This window comes from Telmatherina bonti (genome assembly GCF_933228915.1).
Source record: "Telmatherina bonti genome assembly, chromosome: 19".
Classification (NCBI taxonomy): domain Eukaryota; kingdom Metazoa; phylum Chordata; class Actinopteri; order Atheriniformes; family Telmatherinidae; genus Telmatherina; species Telmatherina bonti.
This window is the reverse complement of record NC_136617.1, coordinates 4,260,761-4,281,520: the sequence shown is the minus strand read 5'-3', so window position 1 is coordinate 4,281,520 and position 20,760 is coordinate 4,260,761. Positions and strand designations below refer to the sequence as shown.

The 20,760-nt window shown below is 46.8% G+C and overlaps 2 protein-coding genes across 2 annotated transcripts; one reads left to right on the top strand and one right to left on the bottom strand.

The window, feature by feature from the left end:
• Nucleotides 1–596: 596 nt before the first annotated feature.
• Nucleotides 597–7,283, top strand: zc3h12ab (zinc finger CCCH-type containing 12Ab; the record flags this gene model as incomplete). Its single annotated transcript, XM_079259234.1, has 5 exons — nucleotides 597–949; nucleotides 2,509–2,648; nucleotides 5,352–5,586; nucleotides 5,696–5,790; nucleotides 6,397–7,283. 5 exons carry the CDS (start codon nucleotides 597–599, stop codon nucleotides 7,281–7,283), a joined length of 1,710 nt encoding a protein of 569 aa, XP_079115360.1.
• A 145-nt stretch (nucleotides 7,284–7,428) lies between these two features.
• On the bottom strand, nucleotides 7,429–20,211 carry LOC306770374 (1-phosphatidylinositol phosphodiesterase-like; the record flags this gene model as incomplete). The annotated part of the gene is made up of 3 exons (XM_079259233.1): nucleotides 7,429–7,493; nucleotides 19,286–20,100; nucleotides 20,177–20,211. The coding sequence occupies 3 exons, from the start codon at nucleotides 20,209–20,211 to the stop codon at nucleotides 7,429–7,431; spliced, it is 915 nt and encodes a 304-aa protein (XP_079115359.1).
• Between the last annotated feature and the right edge of the window lie 549 nt (nucleotides 20,212–20,760).

The window sequence follows — 20,760 nt, the reverse complement described above, 5'->3', positions numbered from 1 at the left end:
TGTTACTGACGGTTTCTCTTTAGCCTTTCCTTGTAGAGCGATAAAACCAACGGAGAGAAAGGATTAAATAATGTAAATATAAAAATAAAAGAGACTAATTCTGTGTTTACTGCTGGTCAGAAGCTCTGAGTAGAAACTAAATGAATGGGAATAGAAGCAGGAAGTTCCAGCAGAACCAGGAGAGGAATTATCTTTTCATAAGAAAATATAAAAACAGCAGGAAATGGAGGCAACTGCCCCACGGAGAATAAATACATGAATACATAAATAAATAAATAATGATGGCTTTGATCACACATAAAGACACAAAGAAAATATCATTTAAAAGGAAACTTCATCAATACAGAAATAATCAATAAGAAAGATGTGAAAACTCAGAGATGTTAAAAACTTGTATTTTTCACACATCAGGAGTCATTGTTACTGATGGAGGTGTTATTGATCATGTGACTGATCATGTGTTCCAGGTGAGCGCTTACTGAGATGAGATGAGATGAAAACAGACGTTAGTTTCTCCAGTGAAACCAACATCTCAGACTGGGTATGCCCTCCCACCCCGCCCCCCCCTCCCCCATACCACAACCACCAATGAAACTATGGATTCCAGTGAGGCATGTCCGGACCCCCGGGACCTCCCAGGGACCCAGCTGGACTTCTTCCACAAGCTGGGCTACTCCACATCTCAGGTTCAGGCTGTTCGGAGGAAGTTTGGTCCCAACGTAGACACTGACAAAGTTCTGGGGGAGCTGGTTAGGGTCAGGGCCCGCCGTGACGACACGCGGCGGCCTCTGACCACCGTATCAGCGCTGCAGCCCAGAGGGGAGGTCTCTGCCGGGGGCCCCGCCATGCTGCTGCCCCTCACCACCGCGCCGTCTGAGAGCAGAGAGGGAAAAGAAGGCAGAGATGTTCTGAGAGGCGTCGTGATCGATGGCAGCAACGTGGCCATGAGGTGAGAAGATCAGTCACAGCTTCTCATAGATCATTCAGCGTCTGATCGATCAGTTCAATAAGTTGGTCAATAAGTTAAATAATGATGATTGATCCAGATCCAGAAGATTATTATTAAAAAGGTCATGTGTTTCATCTGAATAAATCCTCATTAAGTCTAAACCAATCAATCATTTAAAAAGCTGTTTTCATCGTTTATACAATTTCAATGATCAAGTTATTGATCAAATCCATTTTCAGAGAAAAAAGGTCAAAACGTCTGAATTAATCTGTTTGAATGCAGATTTAATTAGTAAAATTAGTCTAATTCATTCAGTTTGTCTACAAATCAATCACATCATGTTTCCATGGAAACATCACGTTTCCATGGAGACGTGACGTTTCCATGGAGACGTGATGTTTCAGCCTCAGCTGTCAGATTCGGGGGCGAAAAGGATGTAAAATGACCAGATGTGGCCACATCTATATTTGGGCCACATTTGGGCCACATTTCAGCACATCTTTGCTACATCTGGGCCACATCTGGGCCCATCTGTGCAACATCTGGGCTACATCTAGGTCACGTCTGAGCCCATCTGCCGTCATATGCTTGATGTTAGCATCATGTCGGCGTACACATCATGGCTGCGTTCGCCACATAGACTGCCTGTGTTAAAGTGACGTAACACGTTGCATCTTTGAGTTGACTTAAACGCTGGAGGAGATGATATGAATAAGAGTATGAACTCGAGGTCAGAGCTCAACACAAAGGCAGACAGAGCTCAACACAAAGGCAGACAGTTCTGAAGAGTGTCTCTTGGACCTCCACAATGACAGGATTTTTTTCTCCCCATTGGACGGGAACAGACTCGCCCAAGTACCACCCCCTAGTGGTGACCTCCAGTACTGAGCTGTATCAAGCAAACAATGACGATCATTGTCAGAAAGAGCCTGCAGCCATTAAATACATTATAGGTTTTTCTTCTTTGTTCCTTTTGTGGCCCATAAATCAGTGATAGTGCTCAACACTGCCCCCACAGTTCCTTGGTTCTGTGGGGATATGCAATACTGAAGATCTGATATTGAATAAAGGACCAGATGTGGTGATACAGATTTTTTTATTTGGATTCCAAAAAATTTACATCCTACTGCAAATGAATTCACCTGTGGGATTTACATTAAAGTACTGGTGTGTCACACTGTCAGTGAACAGTTTTGAGATTATCAATATTGCCAATGTTGTAATATCCTCTTTTTTTTAATACTTTTTAATATCCCCATCTTTTATATTCAGTCTGTGGTTATTGTCTGTCATGTCACATGAGATTATCATTATTGTTATTATTATATTTGTTTAATTGTTATTATTATTATTTTATTATTGTTATTATTATGAACAGAATACAGAAAGTCTTCATGGTCCTATTTCTGGAAAGTCCTTCAAGGACCATCTTCCATTACAAATATGTTAATGCATATTCAGGCTCAACCTGTGTAATAGATGGTGCTTCTGTTTGGAGGTTTTCCAATAAAACTTTATTGATCAGCGCTGTGGATCATTGCTTCTCATCCCTCTTCCAGCCACGGGAACAAGGAAGTTTTCTCCTGTTTGGGAATCGAGCTGGCTATGAACTTCTTCCTGGACCGAGGCCACACCGATGTAACTGTCTTTGTTCCGTCATGGAGGAAGCAGCAGCCAAGACCAGATGTTCCCATCACAGGTACGAGTCCAGGACTCTACCTGGGATTCAGCTTTTCGTTCCCTCTGCAAGTCTTCTGCATTTCCTCCAACCTCTTCATCTTCATCTTCTGCTGCTTATCCGGGGTCGGGTCGCGGGGGCAGCAGCCTAAGCAGGGAAGCCCAGACTTCCCTCTCCCCAGCCACATTTGCCAACTCTGCGGAGGGGATCCCGAAGCGTTCCCAGGCCAGCCGAGAGATATAATCCCTCCAGCGTGTCCTGGGTCTTCCCCGGGGTCTCCTCCCAGAGGGACGTGCCTGGAACACCTCACCAGGGAGGTCCAGGAGGCATCCTGACCAGATGCCCGAGCCACCTCAACTGGTTCTTCTCGATGCGAAGGAGCAGCGGCTCTACTCTGATCTCCTCCCGGATGACTGAGCTCCTCACCCTATCTCTAAGGGAGAGCCCGGCCACCCTGCGGAGGAAACTCATTTCAGCCGCCTGTATACGAGATCTGGTTCTTTCGGTCACGACCCACAGCTCATGACCATAGGTGAGGGTAGGAACATAGATCGACTGGTAAATGGAGAGCTTCGCCTTCTGGCTCAGCTCCTTCTTCACCACGACAGACCGGCGCAGAGTCCGCATTACTGCAGACGCCGCACCGATCCGTCTGTCCATCTCACGCTCCATCCTTCCCTCACTCATGAACAAGACCCCGAGATATTTAAACTCCTCCACTTGAGGCAGGACCTGACCCCCGACCCGGAGAGGGCAATCCACCCTATTCCGGCTGAGGACCATGGTCTCAGATCTGGAGGTGCTGATTCTCATCCCAGCTGCTTCACACTCGGCCGCGAATCGCTCAAGTGAGAGCTGGAGATCACGACCAGATGAAGCCAACAGGACCACGTCATCCGCAAAAAGCAGAGACCCAATCCTGAGGCCACCAAGTCGGATCCCCTCAACACCTCGGCTGCACCTAGAAGTTCTGTCCATATAAGTTATGAACAGAATCGGTGATAAAGGGCAGCCTTGGCGGAGTCCAACCCTCACCGGAAACGGATCCGACTTACTACCGGCAATGTGGACCAAGCTCTGACACCTGTCGTACAGGGACTGGACAGCTCGTACAAGGGGGTCCGGTACCCCATACTCCCGGAGTACCCCCCACAGGAGCCCCCGGGGGACATGGTCGAATGCCTTCTCCAGGTCCACAAAGAGGGTATAGAACTGGTTCACTGTTCCGCGACCAGGACGAAAACCACACTGCTCCTCCTCAATCCGGGATTCAACTATCCGACGGACCCTCCTCTCCAGGACCCCTGAATAGACCTTACCAGGAAGGCTGAGGAGTGTGATTCCCCTGTAATTGGAACACACCCTCTGGTCCCCCTTCTTAAAAAGGGGGACCACCACCCCGGTCTGCCAATCCAGCGGCACTGTCCCCGATGTTCACGCGATGCTGCAGAGGCGTGTCAGCCAGGACAGCCCCACAGCATCCAGAGCCTTAAGGAACTCCGGGCGGATCTCATCCACCCCCGGGGCCTTGCCGCCAAGGAGCTTTTTGACCACCTCAGCGACTTCAGCCCCAGAGATAGGAGAGTCCACCCCTGAGTCCACCAGCTCTGCTTCCTCATCGGAAGACGTGTTGGTAGGATTGAGGAGGCCTTCGAAGTATTCCTTCCACCGACCCACAACGTCCCGAGTTGAGGTCAGCAGCTCCCCATCTCCACTGTACACAGTATTGATGGAGCACTGCTTCCCCCTCCTGAGCCGCTGGATGGTGGACCAGAATCTCCTCGAAGCCGTCCGGAAGTCTTTCTCCATGGCCTCGCCGAACTCCTCCCATGCCCGAGTTTTTGCCTCGGCAACAGCCGAAGCCGCATGCCGCTTAGCCTGTCGGTACCCATCAGCTGCCTCCAGAGTCCCACAGGCCAAGAAGGCCCGATAGGACTCCTTCTTCAGCTTGACGGCATCCCTCACTGCTGGTGTCCACCAACGAGTCCTGGGATTACCGCCACGATAGGCACCAACGACTTTACAGCCACAGCTCCGGCCGGCCGCCTCAGCAATAGAGGCACGGAACACAGCCCATTCGGACTCAATGTCCCCCGCCTCACTCGGGACATGGTTGAAGCTCTGCTGAAGGTGGGAGTTGAAGCTCGCTCTGACGGGGGACTCAGCCAGACGTTCCCAGCAGACCCTCACAACACGCTTGGGCCTGCCAGATTTCCCCCAACCGCAGTTGGAAACTTTCACTTCCTGAGTCCAACGTACGGGTATTTTCTCACAGTCTTTGATCAAATTAAATGTAATTATTCTTCTTTTAGCTCTCATTGAATTGTATTTGATTTACTGAGGATAGATAGATAGATAGATAAATAGATAGATAGATAGATATTTATCCTCGTTCCTGACTTTCCAGGCTGCTGCCGCCTGTAGCAGATACGTGCCAGATAATGAAATAAAGCCAACAAGATGAAACATGTTTCTAGGCTTGTTCGGTTTTTCTGACTCTTTGTATGTTGTGCACATAACATGTTTTGTTGAGATGAGATCTGTCTGAGGGAAACACCGAGGTTCAAATGCTTCCTGGAACGTGAGAATTTCTGTTCTGACTTGCAGAATTTTAGAGATTTTCACCTTCAGCCTAAAATTTCGAAAAGTGATTGGTACAAATCAGCTAAAACCAGTAATGTGACTGCATATTCATGGTCATATCTCTGCATCTTTGCTGCACAGATCAGCACATCCTGCGAGACCTGGAGAAGAGGAAGATCCTGGTGTTCACGCCATCCCGACGCATCGCCGGTAAACGCGTCGTCTGTAACGACGACTGCTTCATCGTCAAGCATGCCTTCGAGTCTGACGGCATCGTCGTGTCCAACGACATGTACAGAGACCTGCAGGAAGAGAGACCGGAGTGGAAGCGCTTCATCGAGGAGAGGCTGCTCATGTACTCCTTTGTCAATGACAAGTGAGTCCATCCTTCCCGGTGTGTCCTCATCCTGGTATAGTAACCCATTGATGGACTGGTTCAAAAGATAGGTGAAGGTGTTTTTCTCAGCTGAATGTTTGAATTTCAGGTTTATGCCTCCGGATGACCCTCTCGGCCGCCACGGACCAACACTGGAGAACTTCCTCCGCAAGTTTCCAAAGACGCAGAAGCAGTGTCCTTATGGTGAGGAAATCTCTGTAGGATCACAATCCTCCTGTCTGATATCAGTTGTACCACCTTATACATGTCACCACTAAGTGAAATGTGTTAACATTCGCAGCTAAAGCTAGGAGAGCAGAGTCTCACATTAGCAGCTAAAGCTTGGAGAGCAGAGTCTCACATTAGCAGCTAAAGCTAAGACTGAAAAAGTCTCACATTGGCAGCTAAAGCTAAGTCTGGGGGGTCTTTTGTTAGTTGCTAATACAAAGACCACGAGTTCTGACTATTGCAGCTAATGCTAACACTGCTGGCTTTCGCGTTAGCAGCTACCTCTAAGATCGCACATTTACATATTATTTTCAAAACATCAGGTCGGTGCCTGCAGTTTTAGCATTTTCTGCTAACAGTAAGTAACATTATTACACACATTGACTGGAGGATGTAGACCAGCGTATCAGATTTCAGATATCACATATAGAAATGTCAGATCAGAGTTTTACTGTAATCTTACTTCCAGTTTTCTGATTTTGATTCGAACTTCCAGTGAAGCAACATACGCGGTTAAAGCGAAGACAAAACTAAAAGTTTCTGGAGAACTTACCACACTCCTCTGCTGTCTTCATCTTACAGGAAAGAAATGCACTTTCGGGATGAAATGTAAATTCCACCATCTTGAGCAAGCCAAACAGCCAACAGGCATGCTGGCCGACGAGTCCAGTTACAGCTGCCATCACCTGCCCGCCTCTCAGAAACAAACCTGCACCGGTGGCGGTCTGGGGGTCGGACTCATGCTGGTCAAAGACTTGTCTGAGAAATTGACTCTGTTAAATGAGGGCACCTCGTTGGACAACAACAACCACCTGGTTCAGGTAAAAGGAGCTCGCTGCTCCCGTAAGAGGCCTTTGAAGAAGGCCGTTCAGCACTCTGATCGTGCCTCTATGCCGCTTGGCAGCTCCCAGGAGCCGCTGGACTCTGGTTTAGGCTCCATAGACAGTCAGCCAGTGGAGTCTGGACCAAATCTCTGTGATCAGCAATCCTATGGGAGCGTCTTGCAGCATTACTGTCTTCCAAGAGCTGCGTCCTGCAGCTGCTGCTCATATGGCCCGCTGGGCTGCACAACGCCTTTCCACCCAGACTTCAGCCCTTATGGCGCGTCTCGGTACCCTGGGTCTCTGTACCCTGGGTCTCTGTACCCCTGGTCTCGGTACCCTGTATGCAGGTCTGCATACAGCCAGCCAGCAAACTTTCACAATCGCAAGGTCTGTCCTACCCAGCAGCAACGGCACTGGTCCAACCCATGCATCCCCCATTCTCCAGGGCCCCCCAGCCTGCCAAACCAGAACTGTCCATCAGGACCGACCAATGAGGAACGAGAAGTCGTCCGGAAGAAGCTCCTCGCCATCTTCAGTGTCCAGCTGGTGGACACAGCCATGAACATGTTTCCTGAGCAGCTGGACCCACAGATGCTGGTGGCCGAGATCCTCATGCTACAGGGTCAGAGCCGGGCCCTGAGATGAGTCCTGATCGGGCCGATCTGTGGTCCGACTGCAGAAGGACTAAACAACCAGCTAGTGGTTTTCTGTATTGTGATATCCACCATGTTTAAGCCTCAGTGAGCCGTGAGGAGGCAGTGTAGCAGGTCGATGCAAAGTTTTTCTTATTTCACGCTTCACGTCCCTTCATGGGATTAATGTCCAACACGGGCTTCGTGATATTGGTCTGGTGAACTTGGTGAAAGGGACACTTAAATTGTAGAATGAATTCTGAAAGTTCTGGTCCATGTCATGTTGGCAGCATTGTTTTATATTGTTGGAGCAAGTTCCTGCAGAATCAGGTAACAATACAGCCAAAGCACATTTCATCTCAAGCGTCAGGAGGATTTATTTACCATGTTGGGTTCTGGCTGAGACTGCCTTACTAGAGACCGTTATCCTCTTAGAACATCATGTGTCTGATTTCTTTTGTACAAACTAATTCACCATCCCAAAGCTTAACAATCTGAAATAAAGATAAATAAATCATGATTTGTCTTTGTCTGTAAGCAGCCATGCTAGCTGCCAAGTCGGCTTCAGGCAGTGTTTCTCTATTCCGGTCCTCAGGCCCCTCCTGCCCTGTTTGTTTTATAGGCAACCCTACTTTAATACACCTGAATGAAGTAAAAGGTTCGTTAACAGGCTGCAAAGAACTTCTTAAGGACCTTCAATAATCTGACTCAGGTGCTTTGGAGGAGAAATGTGTCTAAAACATGCAGGGCAAAGGGGAAAAGGAAGAAAATTATGTCTGTATCTGTATCTGTGTCTGTGTGTATGTATATGCATATTTATGCATGTATGTATGTGCATATGTATGTATGTATCTATGTATGTAGAACCATATAATCTACAAAGAGCAGAGAACAAATACCGAGTCCTTGATTTAATGTTTGCTGTAAATTTGTTAAACTATTTTCCGGCTTGACACTGCTGTCTTTTTCTGAGCCTTTCCACCACTGTTTAATTCCATTTTTTAAATGTTGAAGAGAATCTTACTTTGGCTTGCCAGATATTGTGGTCTGTTAAAAACCAGGAAAGTAAAGCTCAAGTCAGAGCCGAAGTTACATGATAAGACCTGCACTATTAGAAGTGTTGGAAAGTTGGTTGGAGGAGCAGTGAAAGCTAATTCCGCTTTAATCTTAATCATTGAGTGATTAATATTGGCATTGGATAAACTAGCTTCTCTAAGCCAGTCTCTGGTAGACATTAGCATTGGTTAGTTAACAACTAGCTTTTCTAAGCCAGTCACTGGCAAAAGTTAGCATTGGATAAGCTAATGACTAGGTTTTCTATTCCAGTCTCTGGCTGATGTTAGCATTGGTTAGCTAATGACTAGCTTCTGTAAACCAGTCTCTGGTAGACATTAGCACTGGTTAGCTAATGACTAGCTTCTCTAAGTCAGTCTCTGGCAGACATTAGCACTAGTTAGCTAATGACTAGCTTCTCTAAGTCAGTCACTGGCAAAAGTTAGCATTGGATAAGCAAATGACTATGTTTTCCATTCCAGTCTCTGGCTGATGTTAGCATTGGTTAGCTAACGACTAGCTTCTGTAAGCCAGTCACTGGCAGACGTTATCACAGATAAATGAAAGGACAAAACTATTCTTGAGAATTTATTTTTAGTTTAGCCCCAAACATTCCCCCATTTATTGTGTTTAATCTGACTTAGTTTCTTCTGCGACAATTCCTCTGTCTCCATGATGGTTCTTGTTTATGCTCAATCTTGAAAAGGGTTTTAGCAACAGTGGGATGCTGATCTAGGTTGGCTGATGTAAAGTTCATCAAGTGCGGTCCATAATCTGGTCCAAGTCCAAGATCTGGTTTTGAAAATGCCAAAGATTCGGTTTTTCCTTCTGGTGCAGGATTTACTTTATTTCCGGGTTCAGGTTTACTTTCTGGTCTAAGCTCTGATCCAGTTACAGGTTTAGCATTTCCTTCTGATCCAGGTTCTAGTTCTTTTCCAGGTTCAGTTTTTCCTTCTTGTCCAGGTTCTGGCTCTGATCCTGTTTCAGTTTTTCCTTCTGGTCCAGGTTCTGATCCTGTTTCAGGTTCAGTGTTTCCTTCTGGTCCAGGTTCTGATCCAGTTTCAGGTTCGGATTTTCCTTTTGGTCCAGCTTCTGATCCAGGTTCAGGGTTTCCTTCTGGTCCAGGTTCTGATCCTGTTTCAGGTTCACTTTTTTCTTCTGGTCCAGGTTCTGATCCAGTTTCAGTTTCACTTTTTTCTTCTGGTCCAGGTTCTGATCCAGTTTCAGTTTCAGTAGTTTCTTTTGGTCCAGGTTCTGATCCTGTTTCAGGTTCAGTTTTTCCTTCTGGTCCAGGTTCTGATCCAGTATCAGGTTCAGTTTTTTCTTCTGTTCCAGTTTCCGATTCTGTTCCAGGTTCAGTTTTTCCTTCTGGTCCAGGTTCTGATCCAGTTTCAGGTTCAGTTTTTCGTTCTGGTCCAGGATCTGATCCTGTTTCAGGTTCAGTTTTTGCTTCGGGTCCAGGTTCTGATCTTTTTTCAGGTTCAGTATTTCCATCTGGTCCAGGTTCTGATGCAGTTCCAGGTTCAGTTTTTCCTTCTGGTCCACGTTCTGATCCAGTTCCAGGTTCAGTTTTTCCTTCTGGTCCAGGTTCCAATTCTGTTCCGGGTTCAGTTTTTCCTTCTGGTCCAGGTTCTGATCCAGTTTCAGGTTCTGATTTTACGTCTGGTCCAGCTTCTGATCCAGGTTCAGTAGTTCCTTCTGGTCCAGGTTCTGATCCAGTTTCAGGTTCAGTTTGTCCTACTGGTCCTGGTTCTGGTCCAGTTTCAGGTTCAGGTTTTCCTTCTGGTCCACGTTCTGATCCAGTTTCAGTTTCAGAAATCCCTTCTGGTCCAGGTTCCGATTCTGTTCGAGGTTCAGTTTTTCCTTCTGGTCCAGGTTCTGATCCAGTTTCAGTTTCAGTAATCCCTTCTGGTTCAGGTTCTGATCCAGTATCAGTTTCAGTAATCCCTTCTGGTCCAGGTTCTGATCCAGTTTCTGGTTCAGTTTTTCCTTCTGGTCCAGCATCTGATCCTGTTTCAGGTTCACTTTTTTCTTCTGGTCCAGGTTCTTTACCCTTTTCAGGTTCAGTAGTTCCTTCTGGTCCAGGTTCTGATCTGTATTCAGGTTCGGATTTTACGTCTGGTCCAGGTTCTGATCCAGTTCCAGGTTCAGTTTTTCCTTCTGGTCCAGGTTCTGATCCTGTTTCAGTTTCAGAAATCCCTTCTGGTCCAGGTTCTGATCCTTTTTCAGGTTCAGTTTTTCCTTCTTGTCCAGGTTCTGATCCAGTTTCAGGTTCGGATTTTACACCTGGTCCAGGTTCTGATCCAGTTTCAGGTTCGGATTTTACGTCTGGTCCAGCTGCTGATCCAGGTTCAGTATTTCCTTCTGGTCCAGGTTCTGATCCAGTTCCAGGTTCAGTATTTCCTTCTGGTCCAGGTTCTGATCCAGTTTCAGATTCAGTTTTTCTCGCTGGTCCAGGTTCTGATCTGTATTCAGGTTCGGATTTTCCTTCTGGTCCAGGTTCTGATCCTGTTTCAGGTTCAGTTTTTCCTTCTGGTCCATGTTCAGATCCAGTTTCAGGTTCAGTTTTTCCTTCTGTTCCAGTTTCCGAATCTATTCCAGGTTCAGATTTTTCCTCTCTACCAGGTTCTGATCCTGTTTCAGGTTCTGATTTTACATCTGGTCCAGCTTCTGATCCAGCTTCTGATCCAGGTTCAGTATTTCCTTCTGGTCCAGGTTTTGATCCTGTTTCAGGTTCAGTGTTTCTGTCTGGTCCAGCTTCTGATCCAGTTTCATTAGTTCCTTCTAGTCCAGGTTTTGATCTGTATTCAGGTTCGGATTTTACGTCTGGTCCAGGTTCTGATCCAGGATCAGTATTTCCTTCTGGTCCAGATTCTGATCCAGTTTCAGGTTCAGTTTGTCCTTGTGGTCCTGGTTCTGGTCCAGTTTCAGTTTCAGTAAATCCTTCTGGCCCAGGTTCTGATCCAGTTTCAGTTTCAGTAATCCCTTCTGGTCCAGGTTCTGATCCAGTTTCTGGTTCAGTTTTTCCTTCTGGTCCAGGATCTGATCCAGTTTCAGGTTCGGATTTTATGTCTGGTCCAGCTGCTGATCCAGGTTCAGTATTTCCTTCTGGTCCAGCATCTGATCCAGGTTCAGGTTCAGTTTTTGCTTCGGGTCCAGGTTCTGATCTGTATTCAGGTTCGGATTTTACGTCTGGTCCAGGTTCTGATCCAGGTTCAGTATTTCCTTCTGGTCCAGGTTCTGATCCTGTTTCAGGTTCAGTTTTTCCTTCTGGTCCAGGTTCTGATCCAGTTTCAGGTTCGGATTTTATGTCTGGTCCAGGTTCTGATCCTGTTTCAGGTTCAGTTTTTCCTTCTGGTCCAGGTTCTGATCCAGTTTCAGTTTCAGTTTTTCCTTCTGGTCCAGGTTCTGATCCAGTTTCAGTTTCAGTAATCCCTTCTGGTCCAGGTTCTGATCTGTATTCAGGTTCGGATTTTACGTCTGGTCCAGGTTCTGATCCTGTTTCAGGTTCAGTTTTTCCTTCTGGTCCAGGTTCTGATCCAGTTCCAGGTTCATTTTTTCCTTCTGGCCCAGTTTCTGATCCAGTTTCAGTTTCAGTTTTTCCTTCTGGTCCAGGTTCTGATCCAGTTTCAGTTTCAGTAATCCCTTCTGGTCCAGGTTCTGATCCAGTTTCTGGTTCAGTTTTTCTTTCTGGTCCAGGATCTGATCCAGTTTCAGGTTCGGATTTTATGTCTGGTCCAGCTTCTGATCCAGTTTCAGTATTTCCTTCTGTTCCAGGTTCAGTATTTCCTTCTGGTCCAGGTTCTGATCCAGTTCCAGGTTCAGTTTTTCCTTCTGGTTCAGGTTCTGATCCAGTTTCAGATTCAGTTTTTCCCGCTGGTCCAGGTTCCGATCCAGTTCCAGGTTCAGTATTTCCTTCTGGTCCAGGTTCTGATCTGTATTCAGGTTCGGATTTTCCTTCTGGTCCAGGTTCTGATCCTGTTTCAGGTTCAGTTTTTCCTTCTGGTCCAGGTTCAGATCCAGTTTCAGGTTCAGTTTGTCCTTGTGGTCCTGGTTCTGGTCCAGTTTCAGTTTCAGTAAATCCTTCTGGCCCAGGTTCTGATCCAGTTTCAGTTTGAGTAATCCCTTCTGGTCCAGGTTCTGATCCAGTTTCTGGTTCAGTTTTTCCTTCTGGTCCAGGATCTGATCCAGTTTCAGGTTCGGATTTTACATCTGGTCCAGGTTCTGATCCAGTTTCAGGTTCTGATTTTACATCTGGTCCAGGTTCTGATCCAGTTTCAGGTTCTGATTTTATGTCTGGTCCAGCTGCTGATCCAGGTTCAGTATTTCCTTCTGGTCCAGGTTCTGATCCTGTTTCAGGTTCGGATTTTCCTTCTTGTCCAGGTTCTGATCCAGTTTCAGGTTCAGTTTTTCCTTCTGGTCCAGGTTCTGATCCAGTTTCAGGTTCAGTTTTTCTTTCTGGTCCAGGTTCTGATCCAGTTTCAGGTTCAGTTTTTCCTTCTGGTCCAGGTTCTGATCCTGTTTCAGGTTCGGATTTTCCTTCTGGTCCAGCTTCTAAACCTGGTTCAGTTTTTTTTTCTGGTCCAGGTTCTGATCCAGTTTCAGGTTCGGATTTTACATCTGGTCCAGGTTCTGATCCAGTTTCAGGTTCTGATTTTATGTCTGGTCCAGGTTCTGATCCAGGTTCAGTATTTCCTTCTGGTCCATGTTCCGAATCTGTTCCAGGTTTAGTTTTTCCTTCTGGTCCAGTTTCTGAATCTATTCCAGGTTCAGTTTTTTCCTCTCTACCAGGTTCTGATCCAGTTTCAGGTTCAGTTTTTCCTTCTGGTCCAGGTTCTGATCCTGTTTCAGGTTCGGATTTTCCTTCTGGTCCAGGTTCTGATCCAGTTTCTGGTTCAGTTTTTCCCTCTGGTCCAGGTTCTGATCCAGTTTCAGGTTCAGTTTTTCTTTCTGGTCCAGGTTCAGATCCAGTTTCAGGTTCAGTTTTTCCTTCTGTTCCAGTTTCCGAATCTATTCCAGGTTCAGATTTTTCCTCTCTTCCAGGTTCTGATCCTGTTTCAGGTTCGGATTTTCCTTCTGGTCCAGGTTCTGATCCTGTTTCAGGTTCAGTTTTTCCTTCTGGTCCAGGTTCTGATCCAGTTTCAGGTTCAGTTTTTCCTTCTGGTCCAGGTTCAGATCCAGTTTCAGGTTCAGTTTTTCGTTCTGTTCCAGTTTCTGAATCTATTCCAGGTTCAGATTTTTCCTCTCTTCCAGGTTCTGATCCTGTTTCAGGTTCGGATTTTCCTTCCGGTCCAGCTTCTGATCCAGGTTCAGTATTTCCTTCTGGTCCATGTTCCGAATCTGTTCCAGGTTTAGTTTTTCCTTCTGGTCCAGTTTCTGAATCTATTCCAGGTTCAGTTTTTTCCTCTCTACCAGGTTCTGATCCAGTTTCAGGTTCAGTTTTTCCTTCTATTCCAGTTTCCGATTTTGTTCCAGGTTCATTTCTTTCCTCTGGTCCAGGTTCTGATCCTGTTTCAGGTTCAGTTTTTCCTTCTGGTCCAGGTTCTGATCCTGTTTCAGGTTCTGATTTTACATCTGGTCCAGCTTCTGATCCAGCTTCTGATCCAGGTTCAGTGTTTCCTTCTGGTCCAGGTTTTGATCCTGTTTCAGGTTCAGTGTTTCTGTCTGGTCCAGCTTCTGATCCAGTTTCATTAGTTCCTTCTAGTCCAGGTTTTGATCTGTATTCAGGTTCGGATTTTACGTCTTGTCCAGGTTCTGATCCAGGTTCAGTATTTCCTTCTGGTCCAGGTTCTGATCCTGTTTCAGGTTCAGTTTTTCCTTCTGGTCCAGGTTCTGATCCAGTTTCAGGTTCGGATTTTACATCTGGTCCAGGTTCTGATCCAGTTTCAGGTTCTGATTTTATGTCTGGTCCAGCTGCTGATCCAGGTTCAGTATTTCCTTCTGGTCCAGGTTCTGATCCAGTTTCAGGTTCAGTTTTTCCTTCTGGTCCAGGTTCTGATCCAGTTTCAGGTTCAGTTTTTCCTTCTGGTCCAGGTTCTGATCCAGTTTCAGGTTCGGAATTTCCTTCTGGTCCAGCTTCTAAACCTGGTTCAGTTTTTTCTTCTGGTCCAGGTTCTGATCCAGTTTCAGGTTCGGATTTTACATCTGGTCCAGGTTCTGATCCAGTTTCAGGTTCTGATTTTATGTCTGGTCCAGCTGCTGATCCAGGTTCAGTATTTCCTTCTGGTCCAGGTTCTGATCCTGTTTCAGGTTCGGATTTTCCTTCTTGTCCAGGTTCTGATCCAGTTTCAGGTTCAGTTTTTCCTTCTGGTCCAGGTTCTGATCCAGTTTCAGGTTCAGTTTTTCTTTCTGGTCCAGGTTCTGATCCAGTTTCCGGTTCAGTTTTTCCTTCTGGTCCAGGTTCTGATCCAGTTTCAGGTTCGGAATTTCCTTCTGGTCCAGCTTCTAAACCTGGTTCAGTTTTTTCTTCTGGTCCAGGTTCTGATCCAGTTTCAGGTTCGGATTTTACATCTGGTCCAGGTTCTGATCCAGTTTCAGGTTCTGATTTTATGTCCGGTCCAGCTGCTGATCCAGGTTCAGTATTTCCTTCTGGTCCAGGTTCTGATCCTGTTTCAGGTTCGGATTTTCCTTCTTGTCCAGGTTCTGATCCAGTTTCAGGTTCAGTTTTTCCTTCTGGTCCAGGTTCTGATCCAGTTTCAGGTTCGGATTTTCCTTCCGGTCCAGCTTCTGATCCAGGTTCAGTATTTCCTTCTGGTCCATGTTCCGAATCTGTTCCAGGTTTAGTTTTTCCTTCTGGTCCAGTTTCTGAATCTATTCCAGGTTCAGTTTTTTCCTCTCTACCAGGTTCTGATCCAGTTTCAGGTTCAGTTTTTCCTTCTATTCCAGTTTCCGATTTTGTTCCAGGTTCATTTCTTTCCTCTGGTCCAGGTTCTGATCCTGTTTCAGGTTCAGTTTTTCCTTCTGGTCCAGGTTCTGATCCTGTTTCAGGTTCTGATTTTACATCTGGTCCAGCTTCTGATCCAGCTTCTGATCCAGGTTCAGTGTTTCCTTCTGGTCCAGGTTTTGATCCTGTTTCAGGTTCAGTGTTTCTGTCTGGTCCAGCTTCTGATCCAGTTTCATTAGTTCCTTCTAGTCCAGGTTTTGATCTGTATTCAGGTTCGGATTTTACGTCTGGTCCAGGTTCTGATCCAGGTTCAGTATTTCCTTCTGGTCCAGGTTCTGATCCTGTTTCAGGTTCAGTTTTTCCTTCTGGTCCAGGTTCTGATCCAGTTTCAGGTTCGGATTTTACATCTGGTCCAGGTTCTGATCCAGTTTCAGGTTCAGTGTTTCTGTCTGGTCCAGCTTCTGATCCAGTTTCATTAGTTCCTTCTAGTCCAGGTTTTGATCTGTATTCAGGTTCGGATTTTACGTCTGGTCCAGGTTCTGATCCAGGTTCAGTATTTCCTTCTGGTCCAGGTTCTGATCCTGTTTCAGGTTCAGTTTTTCCTTCTGGTCCAGGTTCTGATCCAGTTTCAGGTTCAGTTTTTCTTTCTGGTCCAGGTTCTGATCCAGTTTCAGGTTCAGTTTTTCCTTCTGGTCCAGGTTCTGATCCTGTTTCAGGTTCGGATTTTCCTTCTGGTCCAGGTTCTGATCCAGTTTCTGGTTCAGTTTTTCCCTCTGGTCCAGGTTCTGATCCAGTTTCAGGTTCAGTTTTTCTTTCTGGTCCAGGTTCTGATCCAGTTTCAGGTTCAGTATTTCCTTCTGGTCCAGGTTCTGATCCTGTTTCAGGTTCGGATTTTCCTTCTGGTCCAGGTTCTGATCCTGTTTCAGGTTCAGTTTTTCCTTCTGGTCCAGGTTCTGATCCAGTTTCAGGTTCAGTTTTTCCTTCTATTCCAGTTTCCGATTTTGTTCCAGGTTCATTTCTTTCCTCTGGTCCAGGTTCTGATCCTGTTTCAGGTTCAGTTTTTCCTTCTGGTCCAGGTTCTGATCCTGTTTCAGGTTCTGATTTTACATCTGGTCCAGCTTCTGATCCAGCTTCTGATCCAGGTTCAGTGTTTCCTTCTGGTCCAGGTTTTGATCCTGTTTCAGGTTCAGTGTTTCTGTCTGGTCCAGCTTCTGATCCAGTTTCATTAGTTCCTTCTAGTCCAGGTTTTGATCTGTATTCAGGTTCGGATTTTACGTCTGGTCCAGGTTCTGATCCAGGTTCAGTATTTCCTTCTGGTCCAGGTTCTGATCCTGTTTCAGGTTCAGTTTTTCCTTCTGGTCCAGGTTCTGATCCAGTTTCAGGTTCGGATTTTACATCTGGTCCAGGTTCTGATCCAGTTTCAGGTTCTGATTTTATGTCTGGTCCAGCTGCTGATCCAGGTTCAGTATTTCCTTCTGGTCCAGGTTCTGATCCTGTTTCAGGTTCGGATTTTCCTTCTTGTCCAGGTTCTGATCCAGTTTCAGGTTCAGTTTTTCCTTCTGGTCCAGGTTCTGATCTAGTTTCAGGTTCAGTTTTTCTTTCTGGTCCAGGTTCTGATCCAGTTTCAGGTTCAGTTTTTCCTTCTGGTCCAGGTTCTGATCCTGTTTCAGGTTCGGATTTTCCTTCTGGTCCAGGTTCTGATCCAGTTTCTGGTTCAGTTTTTCCCTCTGGTCCAGGTTCTGATCCAGTTTCAGGTTCAGTTTTTCTTTCTGGTCCAGGTTCTGATCCAGTTTCAGGTTCAGTATTTCCTTCTGGTCCAGGTTCTGATCCAGTTTCAGGTTCGGATTTTCCTTCTGGTCCAGGTTCTGATCCTGTTTCAGGTTCAGTTTTTCCTTCTGGTCCAGGTTCTGATCCAGTTTCTGGTTCAGTTTTTCCTTCTGGTCCAGGTTCTGATCCAGTTTCAGATTCAGTTTTTCCCGCTGGTCCAGGTTCTGATCTGTATTCAGGTTCGGATTTTCCTTCTGGTCCAGGTTCTGATCCTGTTTCAGGTTCGGATTTTCCTTCTGGTCCAGGTTCTGATCCTGTTTCAGGTTCAGTTTTTCCTTCTGGTCCAGGTTCTGATCCAGTTTCAGGTTCAGTTTTTCCTTCTGGTCCAGGTTCAGATCCAGTTTCAGGTTCAGTTTTTCCTTCTGTTCCAGTTTCCGAATCTATTCCAGGTTCAGATTTTTCCTCTCTTCCAGGTTCTGATCCTGTTTCAGGTTCGGATTTTCCTTCCGGTCCAGCTTCTGATCCAGGTTCAGTATTTCCTTCTGGTCCATGTTCCGAATCTGTTCCAGGTTTAGTTTTTCCTTCTGGTCCAGTTTCTGAATCTATTCCAGGTTCAGTTTTTTCCTCTCTACCAGGTTCTGATCCAGTTTCAGGTTCAGTTTTTCCTTCTATTCCAGTTTCCGATTTTGTTCCAGGTTCATATCTTTCCTCTGGTCCAGGTTCTGATTCTGTTTCAGGTTCAGTATTTCCTTCTGGTCCAGGTTCTGATCCTGTTTCAGGTTCTGATTTTACATCTGGTCCAGCTTCTGATCCAGCTTCTGATCCAGGTTCAGTGTTTCCTTCTGGTCCAGGTTTTGATCCTGTTTCAGGTTCAGTGTTTCTGTCTGGTCCAGCTTCTGATCCAGTTTCATTAGTTCCTTCTAGTCCAGGTTTTGATCTGTATTCAGGTTCGGATTTTACGTCTGGTCCAGGTTCTGATCCAGGTTCAGTATTTCCTTCTGGTCCAGGTTCTGATCCTGTTTCAGGTTCAGTTTTTCCTTCTGGTCCAGGTTCTGATCCAGTTTCAGGTTCGGATTTTACATCTGGTCCAGGTTCTGATCCAGTTTCAGGTTCTGATTTTATGTCTGGTCCAGCTGCTGATCCAGGTTCAGTATTTCCTTCTGGTCCAGGTTCTGATCCTGTTTCAGGTTCGGATTTTCCTTCTGGTCCAGGTTCTGATCCAGTTTCAGGTTCTGATTTTATGTCTGGTCCAGCTGCTGATCCAGGTTCAGTATTTCCTTCTGGTCCAGGTTCTGATCCTGTTTCAGGTTCGGATTTTCCTTCTTGTCCAGGTTCTGATCCAGTTTCAGGTTCAGTTTTTCCTTCTGGTCCAGGTTCTGATCCAGTTTCAGGTTCTGATTTTATGTCTGGTCCAGCTGCTGATCCAGGTTCAGTATTTCCTTCTGGTCCAGGTTCTGATCCTGTTTCAGGTTCGGATTTTCCTTCTTGTCCAGGTTCTGATCCAGTTTCAGGTTCAGTTTTTCCTTCTGGTCCAGGTTCTGATCCAGTTTCAGGTTCAGTTTTTCTTTCTGGTCCAGGTTCTGATCCAGTTTCAGGTTCAGTTTTTCCTTCTGGTCCAGGTTCTGATCCTGTTTCAGGTTCGGATTTTCCTTCTGGTCCAGGTTCTGATCCAGTTTCAGGTTCAGTTTTTCCTTCTGGTCCAGGTTCTGATCCAGTTTCAGGTTCAGTTTTTCTTTCTGGTCCAGGTTCTGATCCAGTTTCAGGTTCAGTTTTTCCTTCTGGTCCAGGTTCTGATCCTGTTTCAGGTTCTGATTTTCCTTCTGGTCCAGGTTCTGATCCAGTTTCTGGTTCAGTTTTTACATCTGGTCCAGGTTCTGATCCAGTTTCAGGTTCTGATTTTATGTCTGGTCCAGCTGCTGATCCAGGTTCAGTATTTCCTTCTGGTCCAGGTTCTGATCCTGTTTCAGGTTCGGATTTTCCTTCTTGTCCAGGTTCTGATCCAGTTTCAGGTTCAGTTTTTCTTTCTGGTCCAGGTTCTGATCCAGTTTCAGGTTCAGTTTTTCCTTCTGGTCCAGGTTCTGATCCTGTTTCAGGTTCGGATTTTCCTTCTGGTCCAGGTTCTGATCCAGGTTTAGTATTTCCCTCTGGTCCAGGTTCTGAGTTATTCTCTTTTTTCCTGTCCGGTAACGGTTCTGGTTTCACTGTTTCTGGTTCTGGTTCTTCTTTGGGTTCTGGTTCTGATCCAGACTCGGACTTCTGATCAGGTTTTGTGTTCTCTCCGTCCCTTCGTGTCATTGGCTGAGGACAGTCACATGGTCTGAGCTGAGTGATGCGTCTGATGATGTCAGCACTGGGGAAGTTCAGCCCGATCACACCCAGGCATCCTGTGGTCTGGGACCCGCTTCGCTCCAGGAACCGGCTCAGCTGGACGTTCACGGCTCGAGCCAACGTCTTCGGACTCCTGAGAGCCGGAGCAGCCGTCTCGGTCCGGATGATGCGGCGACCGCACATGTCCTCCTTCATCCCATTTATTTTCCTTCCAACGTCTCTCAGCTTGTTCGACTCAAATAGGTGCGATTCTGCGTTTTCTGTGCCGACCCTGAAGGTGTCACTCTGCAGGAGGACCATCTGGCCTCGGGTCTCCTTCAGGTTCGGGACGGACGTCTTCGTCCATGTCACATTTTTATACTTATCCATCAATGTCATCACCATATGTTTAAGTTTGTCCCTGTAGAGTCCGTGCAGCGTCACTCTGAGCAGGACCACCTCTGTCCTGTGCTCCTGCAGGAACCCCGACACCTCCCCGACCACCTCCTCCAGGTGTGTGTGCTGCCAGAACATCCAGTTTCCGTCCCGAATGTAGATCTCCGTCTGGCTCGGCAACCAGATCCCCACATGTAGGTCGAAGTACCGCAGCCCCACGTTGAGCTGCTGTCTCAGAGGCCACACCTGACTCACAGCCAGCGGTCCTCCGTATAAAGTCAAGCTCTCATGAGTTCCAGGGATGGAGACGGCCGACAGCTTCGTCTCGTCCGGGACAGACTCCATCCAGTCCCTGTTGTAAAGCCCGGGATCCAGGTCCGGCTGGTCGTTGAAGCCAGTTCCGGCGCCTAAGCAGCAGCTTACTCTGGTGGAAAAATGAACGTTTAAATATTTTCTCCAATAAAACAAGATGAAGGTCTGAACATGTGGATTTAACTTACGCAGCGAGAAGCCAGAGGTAAGGGAGGGTCTCCATAGCTGCTCCAGGTCGGGATTTATCCAGAGTCCTGTTTCAGGTGTTCCCTCATTCTAGTCTCCGCCGTCACGCAAAGGTAAAATGTGTCTCTAGCAACGACAGCAGCAACGCTCACACAGCAACCGTCCACCCAGCTGAGACCTGCAGCAGGCGGCAAGATAAGGTCTGCTTTGCATGTTTTACTCACGTCTCTTATCCACAAGAGCAGAAACACAAAGAGGCACGTCGTAAAACTGCTCCCTGGATCAGATCATCCGAGCTGGACGTCCTCAAGGCCTCCACACGGAAAACCAGCCGGCACTTCACAAGGATGTGCTGGACGTGTCGGTATGGACGGGTCGGTATGGACGGGTTGGTACAGGACGGGTCGGTATGGACGGGTCAGTACAGGACGGGTCGGTATGGACGGGTCGGTATGGACGGGTCGGTATGGACGGGTTGGTACAGGACGGGTCGGTATGGACGGGTCAGTACAGGACGGGTCGGTATGGACGGGTCAGTACAGGACGGGTCGGTACAGGACGGGTCGGTATGGACGGGTTGGTACAG